Source organism: Drosophila santomea, chromosome 3L (assembly GCF_016746245.2).
Source record: "Drosophila santomea strain STO CAGO 1482 chromosome 3L, Prin_Dsan_1.1, whole genome shotgun sequence".
Taxonomy (NCBI): domain Eukaryota; kingdom Metazoa; phylum Arthropoda; class Insecta; order Diptera; family Drosophilidae; genus Drosophila; species Drosophila santomea.
In genome coordinates, this window is record NC_053018.2 from 13,492,442 (window position 1) to 13,515,703 (window position 23,262).

General features: G+C 43.5%; 3 protein-coding genes and 1 non-coding gene across 4 annotated transcripts in view; 3 read left to right on the top strand and 1 right to left on the bottom strand.

Annotated features, from left to right (window-relative positions):
• LOC120447960 (protein slit) overlaps positions 1-23,262 on the top strand; it is a 53,036-nt gene that overhangs the window by 8,462 nt on the left and 21,312 nt on the right. The window contains exons 2-3 of the mRNA XM_039629650.2: positions 1,723-1,772; positions 15,187-15,244. The gene's annotated coding sequence lies outside the window, so the exon portion shown is untranslated. The remainder of the gene's footprint in view (positions 1-1,722; positions 1,773-15,186; positions 15,245-23,262) is intronic.
• Positions 1,788-3,569, top strand: LOC120447962. The gene is made up of 4 exons (XM_039629653.1): positions 1,788-2,018; positions 2,090-2,307; positions 2,910-2,983; positions 3,254-3,569. The coding sequence occupies exons 1-4, from the start codon at positions 1,796-1,798 to the stop codon at positions 3,258-3,260; spliced, it is 522 nt and encodes a 173-aa protein (XP_039485587.1). The 5' UTR covers positions 1,788-1,795; the 3' UTR covers positions 3,261-3,569.
• Positions 10,107-11,879, bottom strand: LOC120447961. The gene is made up of 2 exons (XM_039629652.1): positions 11,126-11,879; positions 10,107-11,071 (listed from the first exon to the last, which is right to left on the bottom strand). The coding sequence occupies exons 1-2, from the start codon at positions 11,764-11,766 to the stop codon at positions 10,237-10,239; spliced, it is 1,476 nt and encodes a 491-aa protein (XP_039485586.1). The 5' UTR covers positions 11,767-11,879; the 3' UTR covers positions 10,107-10,236.
• Positions 13,596-13,667, top strand: Trnad-guc. Its single transcript has one exon. It is a non-coding gene; the product is annotated as a tRNA-Asp (tRNA).

Consider the following 23,262-nt stretch of genomic DNA (forward strand, 5'->3'; position numbering starts at 1 on the left):
ATTTATATGCCGCACAGCCAAAGTCACCTACAAAACGAGACGACAACGGCGATGACGACGCCCTAGAAATTGCGGCAAATTTTATGTTTCTCTACCATTCCGGACTGTCTCTCTCCCTCTCTCTTTCTCTCACTCACTCCCTGTCTCTTTCCTTGGGTGTGAGTCAATGACATGTACGAAAGGAACTAGCTTCCTCGGGGGATCTTGGTGCTTAAGGTGTGCGCCATAGATAAAAGTCTCAGGATATATAAGTATTTATGAATGCGAAATGTATTGCAATACAGATACAGGTGTTTTAGATATATTTCAATTTATCAGTTGATATAAAATCGAAAAATTTTCAAAGTATATAAATTATATTTTTAAATCTTGCATAAATATGCGTATGCTTATAATATGAATTATTCATTCAATTTATATAGTGCATTACATATATTTCGCGCACCTTTTGAGCTCGCTGTGCGTGCTCCCTTTGTGCAGGGCAATATTAAACATTGTATCGCTTGAAGTCTGATTTCATTTGGCGGCTCTAACTGAGGAAAGGAGCCCCAGACAGGGACTAAATAGCTTACTACAGCCCCAACCTGAACTAATTAAATTAGTTTAGTCTGCAGAAAAAGGTTTTTCCAGTGGCGGCAGTTGTTGGCGGGCCTTTAATTGCTTTTGTGATGAGTATTTAAAGCTGAACTGTGGACTCGGTCGATAAGGTGGCTAGCAAAATTAAGCAATTAATGGGGAATTTGTTTATGGTTCCACAGGGTCCTACACATCCTTACACATGCACGGGCAAAAAAATACAAACAGGAAAAGTGTTGGGCTTTCGTCATTGTTTCAATGTTTTATGAGTGCTCGTAAACGGACGGGAAATGCTCTTATTGCTTTGCTTTTTTTTTTTTTGCCTCCTTGAGGATTGGGCTAGCTATTAAAATGTCATCATGCATCGGCCAGGATGGAAAATGGGAAATGGAGAGTTGTGTGGGCCAAGTGAACTGTAAGTCAGGACACGCAATTCTTGGGCCTTCGAGACGCCCGGTTTTATCGACTGGGAGAGAGCGATTCCTGGGCGTATTTATTATTTAACACCTAGAAACCTAAGCGGGAAATGGCTATAAAATTGTTGACCTTTTTTTTCCCCTACTCATCATACTTTCTTTTTTGGCACACGCGTCTCGTAACTCATGCAAAAGTTTCCCAGCCCATCTTGGGAGGTCCAAAAAAAGTCTTTGCTTTTACGACCTAGTCGGTACTCCAGTTCGTTTTATGATTCAAGCAAACACACACAACATAGGTCGAAATATTTAAAAGTGCGCTTAATTATGCCTGCAAAAACGAAGGAGAAATAAACTTCGCATTAATGCCGAAAAAACTGCCAGAAATTCTAAAACGGCACACGGCCATTGGGTAATAAACTTTATTTGCCTTTGCTTCTGGGGTAATCAACAAAGTCTTCTATGTCTTCTATATTGTTCAAGAAGTATTCGCGTTGGGTGGTATTCTCAGAAAAAGATCGGCACAGCAAAAGGCGAGCATTTAAACCAAGTTAATAGGGCTAAGGTGGTGCCAACTTTTGTGGTTAAAAGTGATTTTCAACAGCAGTGAATGTGTTTCCTCTGTGTAGTAAGAACATAAACCACGTTTTTATTATATGCTTTAAATATAACACATTTTCTTTAATATATAATAGCTAATTTATTAACCTTTCTCACTTTTACATTTTTACAGATAACAAACTTCTCGCCACATAAGCCGAAACACCTGCCGCATAAATAAGGGTAAGTTAATTCCCAGCCATCTAATGGCATCTCAGCCGTCCAAGGCTGTTGTCGAACCAGTTGGCCGTTTCCCGGCGGGATTGAGCTACATATTCTACATATTCCCTGGTAGACCGCACCGTTGTCCATTGGCCATTCAGGCCACCGATCATAGCAAACACATTTGGAAAAGTGGAGACATGACAGGCCGAATGGTTGAGTCTGAGATCGTTGTGGAAATATCTATACTTGCGAGTATACGAGTATGTATGTAGAAATTCTGCAAGTGCAGTTAGACGCGAGACTCAGGTGATATATCTCACGACTCACGAAACTAGTTTACGCAACATGTGGCAATTTTGCATGCCACAAGAGGCCACAGAGGACGTGCCACACAGCGCACTGGGGAAAAGAAACCGAAACAAAAATTGACATTTTGACATGCGGCTTGTACCGGGCGGTACTTCAAGATTCGCCTCCGATAAACTACAAATGGTTGCACAGCGAAGAAGTTGGGCAGCATAGCGACCGGTTTGCCGGCGCTCAAAAGCAATCCGTAAAGTGTCTTTTAAATACAAATGTTATCTACCAAGAACCAAGAACCGAGAATCTAGAAGCGAGTAGTCCAGACCAAGAAATAAAACCGTACGTGCCGCATTTGCTGGTGCTGTTTTTGTTGTCGCCGGTACGATTTTTAATGGATTGACGGCAGACAACGAATGCACATTAGAAATCCAATCCTGGTCCAGGTTTTGAGTCCAGTTCAGTGCAGTCCTGGAGATCGCGGGTCTCCCAAGTCATGCACACACATGGGTCCATCCATGTACCCGTCTGCATTTTCGCCAACCCCCCCGTTTTTCCGCCCCGCTTTGCGTGCCAGGAAAATTGTCTTCGCTACTGCAATTTTCCTTTCTGGCTTTTGGCTTTTGCATTTCAATAACTGGATGGGTCAGTGGCTGTGGAGTTTTGTTTGGCACGTACGGCATAAAGTATCTCTGTCTGGGCTATCGCTTACCACCACCCTGCCACGCCCCCTGACAGCAAGGGGCGTGTGCGCCATTTCTTTTGAGGCAGTGTCTGCATATATTTGCTTAAATTGCATCGAGTGTTTGAGTGTTTGCCAGTTACTTGATAAAACAAACTTCGTATTGGTTTCAGGTTCGGTCAACTAATTGGCGACTCCAGCAAAAGGTGGTTGAAGTAATTGCCCGGGGTGGAGCAATCGGAATGGGGTAATTGGATTACAACTAAGCCCTAAAATAATGTTTATTCTTATGTAACTTCCATAAAAAAAGAAACCCCAAATATCCATAACAAATATTGAAATTTTTAATGAATTTATCTAAATAAGATTCTGCAACTCGAATATTTAAATCCACAAGATGTAATCTAATCTAATCTAATCTATTGTCATGTAATACTAAGGCTGTTAAATATTAGTTTTTTATATTGTCTAATACTTAATGGGACTGATTCCGTTACATTTTCCACTTAATTTGCAGTGCTTAACCTTCTCCTACCACATTATACGTAAAATTTCCTCAGCTATAGAATATCTGCCCAAATCAAAGTAGCGAAGGTTGAATGGGAGTCGAATTTCCGTCGTTTAATGGGCGCTAATAGAAACAACCTTCATCAAATCGAATCAAATGGGACAAAACGCCACTGACAAAATGCAAGTCAATATGTCAGGCGAGCAATCAACACTCGTAAACGAGAATGAAACGAAAATCAATGCTAAACCGGAAAATTGTACAACGCCTGAACTGTCATAAATTCTTCTGATGACACTAATAAATAAATAAATAATAAAAGGGCTGCCGCTTGCCGTTGCCGTTCGATTCATTTTCAAATTCAAATTAGCGACATATCAGAAATGTGTCATCAGCAACGAAGACGGACTGACCATCACTAAAGAGGGGGTGTAGTTGGGTATATAGGGCTAGGGAGCCATAAAAGTTGAACAAAAGCTTTGCGAAACCGACTGCCAACCAACCTAGAGCCGGATAACAATCACACACCATAAAGTGTGTTGAAAAAATGTTTGCATACAGCCATAAAAAAAGTTGGATGCTGCTGCAGGCCAGTTGGAGTCATTAAAAGAAGCCAGCGACTATCAAAAACTAACTGGTCAGGGGACACTTTTTGCTCAAATGGGTAACCGTACTATACTGATAAGCCTGTTTATCCTCGTAGGCTATTCCGCATAGTTAGCACTGCTTTAAAATATTTTGTTTATATTTCAAGAATTAATGCCAAACTTTATTTATAAAATTTATAAAATGCGCTTCAACTGGTAATTACCATTTATTATTATCATTTGCCTGTTTTCCCTATTAATATTAACGATCACATTAAAGTCGCTGAAGCCTGCAGTTTGATATAACAATGTTTATACTATAAACTTGGCAGCTAGGTGCTTAAAACTCGATGGTAAAAAACTACACTTTATGTTGTATATTTTTGTCATGAGCTGTCAGATTGAATCATCACTTAAGCAGCATAAATCAAAATAAAATGGCAATACAAAATGGTAATGAAAGTAGGAATATTATTTCAATTCAATTGGTTAGCAAAGTCGCAGAGCCACTTTACCAATTTAAAAATAGGGTATTTTTAAGGCTCGGCTTAATCAATTGCTCGTTTCCTACTCGTCTTATTTCAGTGTTTTTTATGTTCATTTTTGCACTGTCGTTCGGGTTGTAATTAAAACTTGTTGGCAGACTGTCAGGCAGCGAGTTAACAAGTCGGCGGCTCCACAGACGAGCTGGTGGCACTGGGGCGTGAGGATGAGCTGCGAGCTGTGAGCTGTGGGTTGGCGAAAATATTATTTAATTGTCAGGCCAGGCGCTAATTAAAGTCCAAGCCGGGCCGCCAAGTCTCTCGCCCATTTTGGCCATAAAGCCAAACACTTAACGATGCTCCACGACCATCTTCAGCCCGATATTTATGTTTATTGACTGGTGAGGCTGCTGCTTCTGCTGGCAACTGACATCATCATCAGCAGATGGAGCACTGCGTCCGTTGGAGAGAGAGCCAAGTTAGTCATAACACTTGGGAGCAATGTGGCAGAAGGTCTGCCTAGTGGAGATGTCAGACCGAGCTATGGAAATTGTTGCAAATTATTTATTTATTTATGCACGTGGCATCCACAGCCGCGTTTGTCGCCTGATTATGTGCTTATTTATAAGAGCCAGGTACACATAAGGATAAATGCGGGATTCAGCGGCTGCCACTAATGAGATGCAAGCAAACGGCATCCGCGCTGCATATGAATATCAATTATGAGAGGAGGGGCCCAGCCCAGGCCATGATCCTCATGGCCATAATCGCAATTCAAGGGGGCTGCCACGCCCCCAGCTCTGGCAGCAATGGCAGCTGCCTCCTCCGCTCGGCTTTCGGGCCAAATTGAAGTGGCTGAACAGACGTCTAGACCAAGTACGCGATGCTATTCGGCGGTGGTCGTAACAAAGCTTTTAAGCCAAAATGTTTGCCCATTTGCATAGTAACAAAGGCCCGAAAGTGTCGGGGAATTTGAGTGCAGATAGTGCGGACAGCGAGCAGATAACTGATTCAAATGATTTTACAGCGAGTCTCTGAAAAGCACTTGGGTTTCGCGTAGATGGAAAGATTCTGCGCTGAGCTAAAAAAAAAAACCGTGGAATACAAATATATTTTAAAACTATATTAAAAAAAAATGTAATTTAATATTTGTTTGGTTAGACTAGCAAACAAATTTAAAGCTACTATTTTGTAGTCCTTCGAGATAATATTACATTCCCCTACTTTCATTTTTAAAGCTTTCGATTTAAATAACCTTCTTTGGGTCCATCTCAATTGACTTGATTGCAGATATCAAACGTCAAACCTCTTGGGTCATTTCGACACTTGACGACAACGCCCTTCACAGGACCTGCTCCTTCAAGTCCCTTAACCGGCCACGCCCTTTGGCCCAACGCCCCCTTTCGCAGTCCTGCTTATTTACAACTTGACATTTCACTTGCGATTCGCGGGGCACTTTTATGCGCTCCAATTGCATTTTATGACAGACAAAACTGACCTACTTAAGGCTCTCTCCTACGCACACACACACACTTACACACATATACACTCAAGCATCAGGGACACAGCTGCCACGCCCATTTCGTCCTCACTGGGTTTCTGTTTCTCTCTCCAGCGCATTATAAATTTAATGGGCTTGACCTTTTTTCCCTCGATGCTCGACCGCAATTCCAATAGATTGGCAAACTGAAATCTGAGTCCAGCGGAAATCGACATAAAATTTAACTAAAATGTCCTTAAGTAGCTCAAGTGCTCAAAGGGGGGCGAAATGGGCGGGGGGTGAGTGCGTAAGGGATGGAGTGAGTAAGTAAAGGATCCACAAGTGGGAGAAGTAAATTTGAAACTTTTCTATGGCTGAAGAAGATGCGCTTTAAATGGCTGGCAACTCTTTTATCTCGCTTTGTTCGCCGGCCAGGGTTGTCGCATTTCACGGTGGATGCACAGCGGCCATGGCCACGCCCCCCGGCCGCCTTTGCCATTGTCAATATCCTGGCAGCCATTTCCTGCTTTGTTTTGCTGGAAAGGTCGAAGCGAACGCTTTTTGCCGCCACCGTTGTCCAGTCATGGGTAAAAATTTTTGTGACTGAAACTCTCAAGTAACTTGGCTCAAAGTGTGCGCTTTCTTTTTTTCTTTATTTTCATTTTATCCGCCCACCGATGGCATTGAATAAGGCGTCCCCAACTAGAAGCAAAAACATTGAAAATTGTTTTCTTTTTCTTTTGCATTTTCTTTTTTTGCCACTTTTCCCAGGACTGTCTGTATTTGCTTTTATTTTTTTTAAATTCTCCTTGGCTGTCATCTTTTTCCTCGAATGATGCTGCTGCACTTGAGGAACTTTTTGCACTCGCCAAATGTTGTTTCAATGCCTGGGCCACTTTTTTGTATGAAAGCAAGCCCTCTGTTTCTATCTGGGTGGATGGTATTGATATAGGGGTCCCGAGATGCGCTTGAATGATTTTTGGTTCGTGCAAATATTTTATTGACTATTATTCTGCCTGCTCTTGATTTCCGTTCAGTTTCGTCCTTGTCCTTATTGTTCTGTGTGCGAATCCTTCAGGGTCTCCGACTATTTTCCTCTCAAGGGTTTATTTTGGCTGTGTTTTTCCCGATATACCATATATGCGTACATATTTTTGTTGCGCAATTTCTCACTGCCGGATAAATATGAAGAAAAGCCGAGGAAAAACTCAGAATGGCATTTATATTCTCTTAGAGCTGAGTTTACTTGTGCAAACGTAGCAGGAAATTCAATAGGAAGGGCGCTGGAAATTGCCAAATTATGAGGAAATTTATGGCTGAATTTAAATTACTTGCAAGGCATCATTTTAAAGTTGAAACTCTCGAAAGCTTTGTCATGCTGCTACGCTTGAACCTCTCTCAAATTTCGCTAAATTCAAACTGTATGTTTAACCTTTTAAATTAACAAAATTGCCGCTCATTCAAAGCGTTTCAAATGTTTTGCACATGCCTAGTACCCTTCAGTTTCCCTCGACTCGTAGGCCCCAATGAATGGCGGCAATTATAACATTTAGCACGCATTTCTGTTCGGCTAACGCCACAGCTCATTTATCATCATGACGGCATGTCTATCTGTACACAGTAAAAATGGAAATATTTATGCAAGACCAGTATTTACTGTGAAACATGTATTAAGACTGCGGAATATTTAAGCGGAGTTCAAGAAAAACCCATCCTTTTAACTAAATTGGAATTTATTAGATGACAAACTCTTTTTATAAAAATATATATAAAATAAGTAAAAAATGTTCTATGTGTACATACTGCTTTTTCTATTAGTTCTTGTGGAAATGTCGGAATATTTTTATATATTGAACGTCGTCTCTTTCCATTTTAATTGGCGCCCTCAAACGGCGCGAAACTAATGAAAAAATCATCATCAAAGAACCTAGAAAAAAGGCAATGAATGGATACATCGAACGTGGAGGTGGTGGAGATGGAGTGCTGGAAAACATGGCGTTTTAAAGTCATTGCTACTAATTTTATGAGACTTTCCTTTTGGCACTTTTCCTTTTTGGCCCGCTTCCTTTTTCCCTTTTGTGCTTCCGCTCCCATTGCTCGCCAAATGATTATTGCAAGCCGTAAAAGGAGAAATGAAAATGAAACACAAATGGGCGCAGCTGAAATGAAACCATCCTTGAAATCTATTGTCTGTCTGGCCGTCCAGACAATTGCAGAATAAACAAACATGAAAACTGCCTAAAAAACAGCTAAGAGTAAAAACAAAATCGTGCCAACAAATGATGCCTGGCGCGGCGGGGTGGGAATATCACCGAAGTGGCAGGACCCTTAACAAAATTGAAAAACATCAAATCGAAATGAAAATCAAAGTACATGGCTGTCAGATAGGCAATCGAGTGCAGTCCAACTGCCAACTGACATCTTCAAAATTTAAATACACTTTTAAGCGCCCAAGTAGCATAAAAATCAGCATAAATATTTGTTGTTATTCTCGCCATAATGACGGTGTCGTATTCGTATTCCCCCCCCTCGGTTTTTATCCCTTTTTACATGGCACGACTGCAAATGAAATGAAAACATGCAAAACAATTAAAAACAAACAACAAAATGACCAACAACAACAAGAACAACAACAATGGCAATGGAAACCTTGGCAGCTTGTTATTGAAAATCCACCAAGGGGTTAAGGTGGCTTCAGTGGGCGGACTTCGTGGCGGGGGGGGCGGGCAGGGATTAAAACAACAGGACCATGTCGAACACCTAGCCAAAGGTATACAACCCATCAACATCAACATCAGCCGCTGGCAACAACAATGCACTGCCACAACAACACACAGCACACAATACACACAGCACACAACACACACAACTCCATTTGCTGCGTTGCAATGGTAAAATAAATAAATATTCATGTTGGAAATTTACTTGTAAACACGCAAATTGTAAAGCAGCCGCCGCCAATGAAGGACTTTTGGGATATACTATATCAGGGTGGATTCGCAGTCGATTGCTTTGTTTTTCCACTTTTCAAGTGCAGGTCAAAGTCGGAGTCCTAAAATGTGGCGATTTTGAGAGAGGTTCGCAAATGAAACAAGCAAATAAAAACAAATAATAATGAAAACATAATTGGCAACTGCAAGCGAACTAAGAGTATGTAGATTAAATCATTAAAAGTATCAGGGTATCAATGTAGGAATATATCATTATCAAGATTTGCTTATTTTTATTTTTAAGTGAATTATTAATTGAAAAATAAGAGTTGTAAATTGAGCATATGTTGTAATAATCTATAAGAGGATTTAAATAATTACCCTTAAAAAAAACCATATTTAAAAGTTCGCTTTTATAAAGTGACCTTATAAATGCATATTCCATTACCTTATACACCAAACACGTGAACATTAATCCCCGACTCACTATTTTGCGCTGAATTTTCCCGACTCTTGGGTGGAAAAGCCAGAAGCCCACACAACCCACTGAAAATGAAACCGGACTCCGAACATCCCGAACTGCAACGTGGACCATAAACAAGGACACGTACGCAATTAATTGCAGAATTATTACAAATTTCATTACATGCTAAAATATGCAAATTGTTTGACGTTGCCTCGCCTGCAGCTCCGCACTATCCACTATCTGCCTCTCGCTCCTTCCGCTGCTGTCTCTTTCTGCCTGCGCCATGCAATTAAATGCATTTGCATACATAATAAATAAATAATGCAGACGCAAAATTGCAGCATTAACTTTGCCGCTGATGTGCGAAAAATGAAAAGAGAGCGAAATTCTTTTAATTATCATTTTAATGTGTTTATGAACATTTAGAATAGTAAGCGAAAATTGCTCCCTAAATTGCCGAGGGGTGGCTTAAAGTGCTGAGGGGGCGGAGGGAAGTGGAGGTGGGACAGCTGCATTCGTTTGCACTGAAATGCCATAAAATGGCAACAATTTGCACACAGCTGTCGCTTGCGAGGGGTGTTCAAGTGGTTCGCATTCGGACCGAGAGTGGCTTTTATTCGCTCTATTCTTTCCTTCCTCCCAGTCGCTGGAAATATTGCATTTCGACTAAAAAATGCATTTATAAACTTAAATATTTATATTTCAAGGAAACCCCGTTCTGTTTAAAGGAATTTGCCACTTTTACAGAGACAATAAATGAACTATGAAAAGGACTCGTATAAAGAGAAACAAAACAATTCGACAGCGAAATCGAAAAGCGGAATTTTTGCAGTGCCCTGTCGCTCACTCAGCTGCAAATTGTTTGCAGCCTGTCTACATAAATGTTGCATGTCTACAAAATATTTGGGTTAAAAACATTTGCACAGAGCCGGAAAAAAAGAGTATATATTTGTATTTGCATGATTGCACAGGACGGGAAGATCCAAAAGGGCATAGGGGTATGGGCATTTACTAGGACATGGGATACGGATGACAGAGGGTGGCGCATCAAGTGCGGCCTCTGGTGGTGGTCAAGGAGTAGCTGGAATTGGAGGTGGATTGCGGCGCGGATTGGGATATGGAATGGCTTGACCTCTTCTCGGGAACCACGTAGGTGCTGTTCTTTCCGAAGCGAATCGCCACCCTGCTGCCCGACTCCATCTCCTCCTCATGTGGCACATTGACCCAACCTGGTCGATGGGTGACGTTCTCGGAATGCGTTTGCTTCTCCGCGAACCAGTGAACCCGCTCCCCATCCTCGACCACCATTGGACCCTCAGCTTCACCTTTAACCGAGTCCACCTCGCGTTTAGCCTTTTGCAGCACTGCCCGCCGATAGGATCTTGTGCGTTTTGGGGCAGTCGGCGCCTTCGACTCTGGCGGAGGTGGTGGTGGTGGTATCGGATACTGGACACTGGCACACTCTGGGCCACTACGCTGGCTTCCCGGACAAGTTAATCGCGATCGTTCACCGTCATCCTCGTCCAAACGGCCGAACTCGCAGTACAACTCGTCCAACTTTCGCTGCAGACAGTTGCGCAGATTGTTCTGCCGGCAGAGCATCTCCTCCAGCTCCCGAATCCTTTGACCCTGTGTCTTAATGACCTTTGTGAGCTCACGCCGCACCTGCTGCTCACACTCACAGCCGCAAGGCGGTTGGGTGAAGTACTCCGTGTGGGTTTTCGAACAGCACTCCGGCTGACAGCAGGGTTCGTCATCTTGTGGCAAGCCGGAAGGCTTGGAGCACTGCTCACACTTGCAGGGACACTCGTCCGAGGAATGGGGGCCGCGGCCCAGGAGCAGAACATCCGTGCAGCCTGGAAGGCAGTTGTTGCGCCGCTGTCTAGTGTGACAGAAAGTAGGAAATAGTCGAAACCCAGGCAATGACTTTTCTCACCTGACACTCGGATCCTGCTCCTGCTCCGCATCCTGCAGCGCCTGCATGTCCTCTTCCAGCTGCTCATCCTCCTGCATGGGAGTGCGTAGAACGGTGACCTCGGTGCCATCGATATCGGGAAAGTTACGTCCAGTGTCCTTGAATTCCGATTCCTGCACAAAGATCTCCGTGTCCGATTCTTTGGAGTCCAGCTTCTTGGTTATTTTTAATTCGGAATCGCCTTCCTCCGCCGGCTGTTTCTTCAAATCCACAGTGGACTGTCCCTTGCCGCAATACGTGGGCAACGATGCTCCGTTCAGGAGCAGAACATTAACCGACGGACGTTCCGGACCCGGTTGACCATCATCCGGACACTTGCATCCTTCACCACCCACCCTTTCCTTGCGGCGCTTCTCCTTTTCGCGCTCCTCATTTCGCAGCCTCCGCCCGACTTTCTTGGCCCGCTTCACAAAGTCGGGAATGTGCTGCACGCAGACGCAACACTGGTTCTGGATGCTCTCCAGGCAGCAGTTCTTGGCCGCCATACTGGACTGCCAGATCCTGGCCTCCTCCTCCGTCTTGGGATACGCATACGCATCGTTGCCCTGCGCATCCTTCGCCGGCGGCTCCTCGCCACAGATGACACACCTTCGCGCAGACATGAGATGGTTTATTTCTTTTATTTTTAACAAATTTAATTTTTTTTTTTTTGGTAAAGGAATTAAAACATCAGAATTTGTAAAGGACAACTATTTCGGAACGGTTGAAAGCTAAAGCAAAGGAAAACATAATAAATAATTATAAAACATAGAAATAAGGAGCTTCAATTATTGAACAACTTTGTCTTACTACCATCCAGTTTAAAAGTTTTAAAAGGAGTTAAGTTTAAGAGTTTTAAAAGGAGTTAAACTATAGAGAAAAGTATATGAGGTTGAATAAATTGTGGTGTTGCAGCGTTCGTTTTTATTGGTCCTCTTTTTGTATAGAGATAGCAAAATAGATCGCGTTGCAATCCATCTTGCTTGCGTAATTGCTTTTCCTTTGTTTTTTTGTGCATGCATTTTTCGCTTTGAATGCTTTTGAGCAACTATAACAACGCACCTTGCGGTTTTTGTGGCAAGTGAATTGGGCTGTGAAAGCCGAACGCGTTGCATGCGGATACGGATTGTGGTTAGGAGGGGAAAGGAGGCAGAGGAGGTTTACCTGGTGGTGCCTGTTATGAGGTGGGAATGATTTCGAAACCGCTGTGGCACAGACCCACTCCCGGACTGCACTTCACGGCTGGTCTCTGGGGCCCCAGCAAAAAAAATATAAACAGAGAACGCGCTCTGGTATGCCCCATAAAGTGGGGCAGCGCGGCGATTACTATGCTGCAAACGCATTAAAATCAATTGATTGCGGTGGAGAATGCATAAGATATGTGAAAAATGCGGATCAGTAATTACAACAAAATCGGTAAATTAAATTGTTTAAACTTGTCGCAATCGAGTGGAGAACGAGCATCTGAAATTCGCTACTTTTTATACCCGTTACTTAAGTAGAGTAAAAGAGTATACTAGATTCGTTGAAAAGTATGTAACAGGCAGAAGGAAGCGTTTCCGACCATATAAAGTATATATATTCTTGATCAGGATCAATAGCCATGTCCGTCCGTCTGTCCGTCTGTCCGTCCGTCTGTCTGTCCGTATGAACGTCGAGATCTCAGGAACTACAAAAGCTAGAAAGTTGAGATTAAGCATACAGACTCCAGAGACATATAAGCAGCGCAAGTTTGTCGATTCATGTTGCCACGCCCACTCTAACGCCCACAAACCTCGCACCCCGGACCGGACCCCGCACCAAGCACCCCGGTTCCCGGACTACGCACCCCGCACCCCGGACCGGACCCCGCACCCCGGACCCCGCACTAAGCACCACGGTTCCCGGACCCCGCACCCCGGACCCCGCACCCCGCACCCCGCACACCGGACCGGACCCCGGACCCCGGACCGGACCCCGCACCCCGGACCGGACCACGCACCCCGGACCCCGCACCCCGGACCCCGCACCACGGACCACGCACCACGCACCACACACCAAACACCAAACACCCCGGACCGGACCACGCACCCCGGACTACGCACCCCGGACCCCGCACCCCGCGCCCCACACCAAACACCCCGGACCATACCCCGGACCCCGCACCCCGGACCGGACCCCGGACCCCGGACCCCGCACCCCGCACACCGGACCGGACCCGGGACCCCGCAAAAAACAAGAGAGTCGAGTTTCTCGACTATCGGATACCCGTTACTCAGCTAGTGGAAGTGCAAAGGAGAAATTTCCACACTGACAGTTTTTGGTGCGGTAGCACCCCGCTGAGTAATGGGTTTCAGATAGTCGAGAAACTCGACTACAGCGTTCTCTCTTGTTCTATATTAATCTTTTTAGTTGTTAGATAAGTAGTGTATTAACCAATATGAATTTCCATTTTGACACGCGAAAATCAGCGTCCTCGATAGTATAGTGGTTAGTATCCCCGCCTGTCACGCGGGAGACCGGGGTTCAATTCCCAGTCGGGGAGAAATGTATTTTATTTTTTTGTCAGCCTAATTTGTTTTTTAATATACATATTTAGTTAAAGGGCTTGGCAAAACCAAAGCAACATTTTTGAAAAATACTATTAAAACCGCCTCGACCACTATTGGTCAATTCCCATTAAATTCCCCCAGGCATTAGGCCCTAAAAAACGACTAAACTATCAGAAAGTCGCGCCAACGCCCACTAAATAATAGAGAGCCGAAAAAAGTGCGTTTCGATTCGGTCAAGCCCAGAAATCTGCGCAAAACCGCAAAACAATAGCTACAGTGAGCGGAAAATCTATGTCAACCAGCTACCCTGCAACAAAAACGACCAGCGGCCAGTGGACCACAAAAATCACGTTATTTCAATTTGAATGCCAAACACAATCGGCGGGCGGGCAGTGGGCATTACTATCAGAAATGGGTCTATCTCTGGCCTGGTTTGGCATTCTCCAAATGCCTTTTTGTGGGTTAACGCCCACGGCCAGATATTTGAATAATCTGCTGCCGTAATATCGCCAATTTATCACTGGACCATTGGGCCCAATCCCAAAACCCGGAGCTCTGTTCGCCAACCCACCAGCTGGACGCATAAAACGAAAGCAAATGTGGGCAGTTCACATTTCACTTTCGTTTCGTTTTGTTTCGTTTCGAATTCGGATTCGGATTCAGACTCAGAAGGGAAGAAAATTGGTGGGGAGTCGGGGCACAGACGCCTCTGCTCTATCGCATTTTCCAATTTATCAATGGCAACACGGAGGCGCGCTGTTAATGAAGAATTATGTTCATAATTTCCAAATTTATTGTCGCACATCTTCGCTTCGAGCGGACTGAGGATCGCATCGGTTGGGATCCGCTGATGATGGGGGCTGTCCGACACTTAAGTGTGTCAAAATGTTGTTGCTGCCATGTGGCATGCTGGCTCTTCCGAAGATCCCCCGATGGAACCATCATCGTGTCAGTTACGGAGACACATTTCAAATATTTATGATGTTTGGTCGGCCTGGCCGAACAACACACAATCCAAACACTCCAATCCGCGGCACTTCAGGGCCATCGATAACTTCATGTTCACGGTTCACAGTTCAAGAAGTCATTTCAAGTTTCTTGTTACAGTTTCCAGTGAAAGTTTTCCCTCCAATTTTGTTTTTCCATTTTTTGACTATTAATTTTCACTTAGTCAGCGTCAGCGTTCTTGGGAAAGTATTCAATTTCTACTCAATCCTTTAAATCGAAACAGATGCCAAAACATTTTCATTTTGCCATTGGCAACGGTTTTTAAGTGGATTTAATTTGTTTCAGAGATTCCCCGCATCAGTTTATGCCGTTGTTGTCCGCTATTTTTAGGCTCTCAATTATTTGTCTTTTATTTTTTTGGTAGCTCTCTATCTAATTTAGTGTTCAGCTCGAATGGTTTTTTTTTTTGGGGTCCGGCTCTAGTATATAGATTTAAGTGCTCATGAGAGAGCGGTAAATTTATGTGACAGCTTATTAAATTTATATGTTTGCTCTTCATTACAGATTATACCGGCAGAACGTCAGTGGGGCAGAGAGTGATTGGATACACATGTGTTAGCGGGTAAGTGCTCGGATGAATGGGCTTCGGCTACATCGATGCGATACTAGATGTCGGATTAAAGAGCTTCGAAACGGGGGCTTAGGTTAATTCTTCATGATCTCACATATGTGTCAGCCTGTTTGGAGCATATTGGTCTATTTTCGGGGGATTTAAAAGCTATTTGGCAGGCAAAGTTCTGGTAATGTTGGGAAATATCTGGCCAAGGCTATTAATGCTAATATTAAACGGTTTTCAAGACTATTGTTATTGAAAAACAATGTTAAGTGCGAGGTAATAACTATAAGAAAGGCTAAAATGCTCTTTTTAAAATGCACTAAACGAGTCCCTATAATTAAAACATAATCTCTGGTTAGTGGACCACTTGCCTTGTGTTCGGCGGCTTTAAAACCATCTCCTAAGTGCCACTAAACTCGAACATAAACACAACGTTAACCCCATTCAATCCGTACTTAAATCAACTGAACATCCGCCCACCTGTCAGCCGGGATGTTGTCACCTTCAGCACGCCAGATAACTCAACTTGGCTCAGCTCGGCTCAACTTGGTGCAATCGCTGAATGCCAGCCAGCCCAAAACTGCAGCTGACTTGATGTGAAAATTCACACTATTCTCGGCGGACATGAAAAAATGTAGAGCCGCGCATACGTCCCCAAAAATCGTTGGCACTCTGGCACTTCATTAAATAGACGCCGTGGCGGCGCTTTTCCCCACAAAAACACTGTGCAAAAAATAGCAAGTGAAGAAAAATCCAAATGGAAAAAAATTCGTTGACGACCACACCCCCCACATTACTTGGGGGCTCAGCTCGGGAAACTTGCTTATTTTTCACACATGCGCGTCAACAAAAAATGAAAAACAAAAGCGGCGAGAGGCAGAAATTTAAGCAACAAAATCGTGGCTTTTTTTTTGCTTTACTCACATTGTTTATGATGACAATTTGTCGTTGTTGTTGTTGTTGTTGTTGTTGTCGTCGACATGTGGCCATAAAGTTGTCGGTAAATAACAAACGGGCCTTTCCTCTCATCCAAGGTTTTCCTTTAAAAATACCGAAACTGCCGACGACAACTTTTGGAGTATCCTTTGTAGTCTGTTGAGAGGATTCCGTGGCTGGAAGTCCTGGGGCTAAAAGCCACTCGGTCTAAAAGTATCTCATGGATTGCAACCACAAATTAAGCACACAGACCGTACAAATGTGACGAAGCTCGATGGGAAAAAACAAGTGATTATTTAAGTACCTACTTAAAACTTTAATCACTTGCATATGCTGCACTTGATGGATTTTTAGAAAATATTTCATAAATTGAAAAAAAAAATTGTACATAAATTGTACATTTGGCAAAATATTGCATAGTTAAAGCTTCTCGGTAATAACATCGAAATTACTACCTGACATCATCATATAAATAATCAAATATTTGACTTTGCCAAAATCATTATTTCTTATTTGCTCTTTACAAAATTTGTTTTCGGCTGAGCTCACCGTCGACGTAATCCAAACCTGCACTTGACTAAGTGGAATGAATTATAGCGGCGACCTTGAGGCGCTCGATTTCAGGTGGAAATAATTCCATAATTTGCCATGCTGATTACTTCCAGCAAAAAGCTGACAACGCAATTTGTTTTTTCCAAAATTCTTAACGTGTAATTGTCATGTTGTCGGGCAAACAATGGACTCACGAAAAGGCAGCCAGCAAAGCGCGCTCACAGAAAAACAAGCAAACAAAACAGTCCGCCAAAAAGCCAACTTGGGGCCCCACCCTAAAAAGCAAAAAGACGTCTATTGTTTGACTTTTTCCAACGGCTTCGGTCGCATAAATAACCAGAAATTAGCAGGCAAATAAGTCAAGTCGCATGTAAACTCGTTTTGGCATTGAAACACCTGCAAAGCGATTCTTTGCATATTCCAAGTGCTAAATCACTGGCGGGCAAGTCTGGAGGTAAAAGTTGAACTGGCTAATTTAAATTTATATACTGTAGATCTAAGCCGCGATGCGGCCCCCTGATTTATGCCCACCAGATTGTCACTGGCGATAGGGGAAATGATATACTATAAATAGGAAATGCGCATCGATGGGAATTCTATGCAAATGCCATCCGCAGATGATGATGATGATGATGATGATGATGAGCCGCAGATAAAGATTTGGATGCTGGCATTGATGTAAGCAGAAGCCCTCGACAGGTGTAACAGCTCTTAAGAGATCTAGCCAAGTGCCACTAGTTGATCGGATTTGTCATTGGACATTGCTTCTCTATCTGTATCATTTGGTTTTTTGTTACTTTGTTATTTTTTGTAAGCTTGCTTCGATTGAAGGTAAACCGATGATGACGTATTGTGGGGTCTTGTGACAAAGAGCGCTCCATTTCGGATTAGCTGGTGGGCTTAGTGGAGCTGAACTTACCTTGATATTGAACTCGGCTCGTTGCGGCGGAATCAATCAACCGAGTTGCGAGGTAATTGGAGCCACAATCCAGCAGCAGGGGCTGTGCGGTGCGGCAGGCACGTCTAAATCACTTATAAAAAAGAAATTCATCTTCATAAAAACATAAAACACAGCGGTAAAAAGAGAAAAAGGGAAAACAAAAAAAGACACCGACCGACTGACGCAGAGGTATAAAAACCGGCAGCCAGTTCCCCCTCAATAAATGAAAGAGAAAAACATCCAGCTGCGAGAGATAGTTTACTTGCGGTAATCACATCGAAACCAATGCCCCTCACTACCCATCATAAACACTTGAAAAACTGTTGGAAATTTCTGTTGTACCACCGACAAGTGGATCGGCATCGGGCTCAAAAGGTTTCCCCATTTTTTGTTCGAAAATTACATTTAATGTGTGCCTGAGATTTCGATAGAGGCGTGAACCTGTTGAGATACTTTCAAAAGTCCCATCGTTGGCTCATCCTCATCAGAAAACAGCAGAAACACAGCAGAATCGAAGAAAAGCATCATTTGTTAGAACCTGTCGATTTGGATTCTGTTGGCAGCTCATCGACCCTAATCGCGTTTGAAAGTTATCGCATCTACGAAAGCTATGCCACTGTTAATTGTCAGAGAGTTTCAACTTTCCTGAGCTGTGCGTTTTTTTCCCTATTCGGCTTTCTTTTGGCCAAGTTGGCTAATTGCCATATTAACCTTTTGGCCCCCTGCGACGATGATGACGATGATAACCAAAGTCCGGCTGCGTGCTCGACTTGTAACTGCGCCTCTGACTTTGACTTGGCTTATTTGCAAGTTGGATTTGATGACGGGCCCTGGTCCAGTGAAAGTAATTAGTGGCTGGTTGGTTGGTCGGCCACTGAAAACTGGCCTTAGGGTGAAAGCTGAGTTTTTAATTGCGCAGCTGTCGTTGCTGCTGCCGCATAATCAATCAGCTGGTTGTGTAATTGAGGTTTCATGGGTACACATGTATGCACCAAAACGAAAGTGATCTGTTAGAAAATTCTGGTCGGGTCAGAGGTCAGAAAAAGGGTTGTATAGCACCAGCCAAAAATGATCTTCAACACCAGAGTTATAATGGTATACCAACCACTGAATGTTCGGCTGTTTAAAATAAAAAGACTATAAAGAAAGGGATCATATAATTTGGTATTTGATAGTTGCATGGCCAGACGAGCAGTAAGTTATTTAACTATTGAATAAAATATCCCTTTAAAGTAATTATATATTCCGCGATCAGCCCAATGCAGCCATAATTCCCAACATATCCAAGTCATCCAGAATCGTCATAAGAACTCCCCGAGCAGAAAGCTCTCACGCTCCCTATACCTTTTAAAGAACAATCTCCCCCACTTGGAGATGGTTCCCATCCTTGGCGAGCAACCCAAATCAACCCCCAGTGCACGGCATTCCGAAGTGTTTTCAAAAACTGTGCCAAAGATCTTTTACTGCGATCTTTCGGCTTTCCTCTCCCAAGTCGATTATATCGAGAAGTGACCCCATACCAACACACACACACTTGCGGATACAAGCGATCTGGATCGGAGATCAGCAGCCGCGGAAAAGAAAACCAAGTCAAGAAATGAACATCAAGCTGAGATGATTGTCATAATTAAGGATGCTGGATGTTGGATGTTGAATGTTGGCATCTGCCAGACGCATGAAGAGGAATGGTGCAGGGAAGAGTCTTTTGCAGCACTCGAGGCACTTGTAAAACCAACAGATAACCGTAAGAACGAGTTATTCTTTTTTTCATTTTTTTTTTATATATTTTACTGCCCGCTCTACTCTGCTCTGCTCTGCTTTTGATTCACAAAAGACCCGCGCACAGAAGACGAAGCTTCCGGTGCAGTTCAGGTTTCTCCGCATGTGAGCACCCCTCCGCGGCCAATTCTTGTGGCTCGTTTGGTTCAAGATCAGCACCGCACATCTCATAATTGCAGCTAAGCAAAATTATATAGCCCAAGTCGAGTCGAGATCCAGATCAGCACACAGTGAGAAAAGAGCAGCAGCATGTGTGTGGAGGGGTCTCAACTTGTCTGTGCAAATATTTCCAGGCTATCGGTCTTTGGACTGGACGCACTCCATCCTCCCTTCCAGCTGCAGTCCACAACAATTACCGGTCGACTTGCGGCAATCTCTGTGGCACTGTGGCAGACCAAGGCCTGCGAGAGGGTTAACGCAGGAGGGTATCGAGATCAGGGGCAGCCGCAGGGGGGTTTGGCTCGCACTCGAGACAAATGTATATCATTCATCAAATTAAAAGTTCAACTGCATTGCAGCGTTTTGCCAGCCGGCCTGATACAACTCCTCAGCTCTGACTGCCTGTCTGCCAGCCGTGAGTTAAATTGATATGCGGGTGGCTTCGCAAGTTCTGACAAAAGTGTATCTATATATAACACCATTCCACATTCACTTTTTACGTGTCACGAAATTTCAGACACAGCATTTCAATATTTGATAATAAACCAGATTAGATCTTTGATATAAATAGTTGGTAAAAACAATCATAAGACATCATTCTGTGGATCGCAAAAATAACATGCTTCATTGGAATAATATATTTCTTAAAAATCTTAAAAAAATGTTGGTTAACATCTACTAAACGTTTCTCATAACTTAAGATCTTTAACTTTAAAAGTGTTTTAATTCTTTTTAGCAGCTCTATAAACTTTTAAGCCAACCCTCGTTTTCTGGCAGCCAGGCTGTCATCTTGAACATGCAACATGACCGCAGCTCTGAGACAACAACTGTTGCCGCCGACTGTTGACTGTTGCTTTACTTTGCAGCCCGTTCTGCGGCGTTTTCCCCTCTCTCTCGCACCGCTATAGCTGACTCTTTCTGCTGCCAATCATTGGCCGCGGCTTGGGCTGCTCATCTTTCGACTTCATTCACTCAAACATCAGCTGAAGTGGTTTCTCCTTAACCCTGCCACACTTCATTGGGGCCCCTCGTTTTCCACTTGTTGCCGCTGCCTCGAATGCAAGTTTTTATTTTTATTTTTATTTTTACTTTTCTCGAGTCTGGCAAAAATGCTTATTAAAAGGGCTTTTCAACTCGAATGGTTTTCTTTACGGCGCAACTGAGCAGCTGAGCAACTTACACTTACACTCACACGTAGTTGGATTATTTTGTGGCCCTAGAACGAACTGGCTGCCCTTTGACCTCCGACCACCGCTGTGCCATGGTTATATCTGTATTTGAAAATAACATTTATGAGCTCAGGAAGGCTTAGGACTTTTTATTGGTTATTAGTTGTTGCCATTTCTGCTGCCAAGCTGTGTGTTTTGAGTCCGGGATTTATGTCTTGAATTTTCGGTTGCAAAGAGTTTGCAGTGGAAGGTCTTGTGGAGCTCCTTGTTGCAAAAGAAATCAGGATTCCTAATAAGCTTAACACGTGCTGGTCATCCATTTCCAGTGACTTTGGTTTTATTTCCCCCCCCTTGCAAGACTTTAATCTTTAATTGCTTTTCTAAGGACTTTTGGGGATGGCTATACACGTTCAAGGATGTGCGTTTGTTTTGGCTTAGTTTATGTTTACCCAAGAGATTTGGGTAGATCAAGGTAAAAAGAAGCAAAGCTGCAGAGGATGGTAGAGAGTTCAGAGTAAGGGGCAGAAACTGCCACATAGTAATCGATACTTAAGTTCGGGGAAAATTAAAAAGGACTTTAGTTTTGATGTTGTACAAGCTAATATAAAATAAAGCTTTAACTTTGGTTATGTCTTCACCGCGCATTGAACACAACAATTATGCCAAAATGTGGAACCTCCCCTTTGATTGCTGGCCATTAATCCGCAACCAGTTTTCTGCATCTACATCTTTTTGATTTCGAAGCCGGGCAATCCGTGGGATGATTCATCGACGGCAATTATCCCCAACATGGCAATTATGCAATTTTCCACCGATCCCGAGCACTTGTCGCACTTTAATGGCCAGTTGCCAGTGGCCATAAGACCGTATCCGATGATTCACACGCCTCCCAGGCATTTAGAAATGTAGCGAATTCCACATGCCCCGATGGCGATGCAGATCTACGAGCAGAGCAGAAATCTTTGCACTTCAGACAATGGAAATGCAAAAGTCTCGACTGGTATCCGATAACATTGGCGACCGCACATGACTAACTCAAAGATGGAGATGTGAACTGTGCGATGTGCGATGCGAGAAGATGACGATGAAGATGAAGATGAAGATACATACCTGGAGGCGGCCGAGCGGACATCAAACGGAGTGCCGCCGTTCGCATAGCTACTTCAGCTAACTGTAATTGTATCTAACAGCTACGTTTGACAAGCCGGAGAAGCAGAACACCACAAAAAGCCATCCAGAGTTGCAATGGCAACGCGTCGCCCTGGAACTTGTCTGACTTTTTATGGGCAGCACAACGACAACAACGGCATCAACGCGTGCTGGCAGCTTCCAAGCTATAGATTCTATAGACGCCTTCTGTCCCCCCAAACTTCGAGACTCCGGCTCCTCAACGTTGGCGGGGCCACCCAAAAATGGTCAACGTAGCGCCACTCGAACGAGCGAACAAACCCGACAGATACAGATAGTTCGAGCAACCAGCAGATACAACTTCCCTCCGGCCTTGGACAGCACTTGGCTGGGTTAGATACATTTGGCCATCCAGATGCATTTGGCCACGCCAAACTTCGATTTCTGCCGTTTGCCTTTGAATTATGGGTTGGAATCAAAATGAAACCATTATTTAAACCTTAAAAAAGGGGGAGTGTCCTTAGAAAAAAGAAGACAAAGCCAAATTCTAGAGAACTTAAATGCAAAAAGTTGGGGGAATTGAACAGTCAAGAATGATTGAAGCTGCTTCTCTGCACAGAGAAAAATATTTGAAATAGTACTATCCTACTAGTACTTATTTTTAATAATATTTGATATTTTATATTAGTTCAGTTTATCGGTACAATAGATTTGGTTATAAATTCTGGGCTTGAAAACAGAGATAATATTTAATATCGATTCTTACTCTGTACGTAAAAATTATACATGAAAAGAACTAGGAACAGCCCTGTGGACTTGAGGGAACTACCAAGTGGAAAACTGAAATGGTAAAGGAGGAGGAACTCGAAAAGGACCGGGAATCGGGACTGGAGTGAAGTCAGAGTGAGGGAAGAGTCGGTTTGGGAAGCCAAGTCAACACGACATCACTTGGCAGGCCGACAACAGCCCGGGGGAAATTCTGGAGGATGGGCAACGGACTCCATCGAGCGTCAATTGAGTGGCAAACTGGAGCTGGAGATGGAGCTGGAGCTGGAGGAGCTCTACATCCTGTCCGCCGAACACTCCACTATTGTCAGAGTAAATAATAACTTGTGTGTTTGGTGTCGGGGCCAAAATGGAGCAGGATGGCCACGGAAATCCTAGCCGTGCTCGCTTTTCCTGCCCCCTCAATGGTAGATGGCAAATATAAATGCAAAGATAGTCAAACTGTAACTTCAATTCACGCTCTGGCTGATAGACTTTCATCAGTCGGATTTGGATATTTGGATATTTGTAACCAGCGAATGCAGTCAACTCGAACCACAGAGTCAAGCACATAATGTTAAGCCCTCGAACACAAA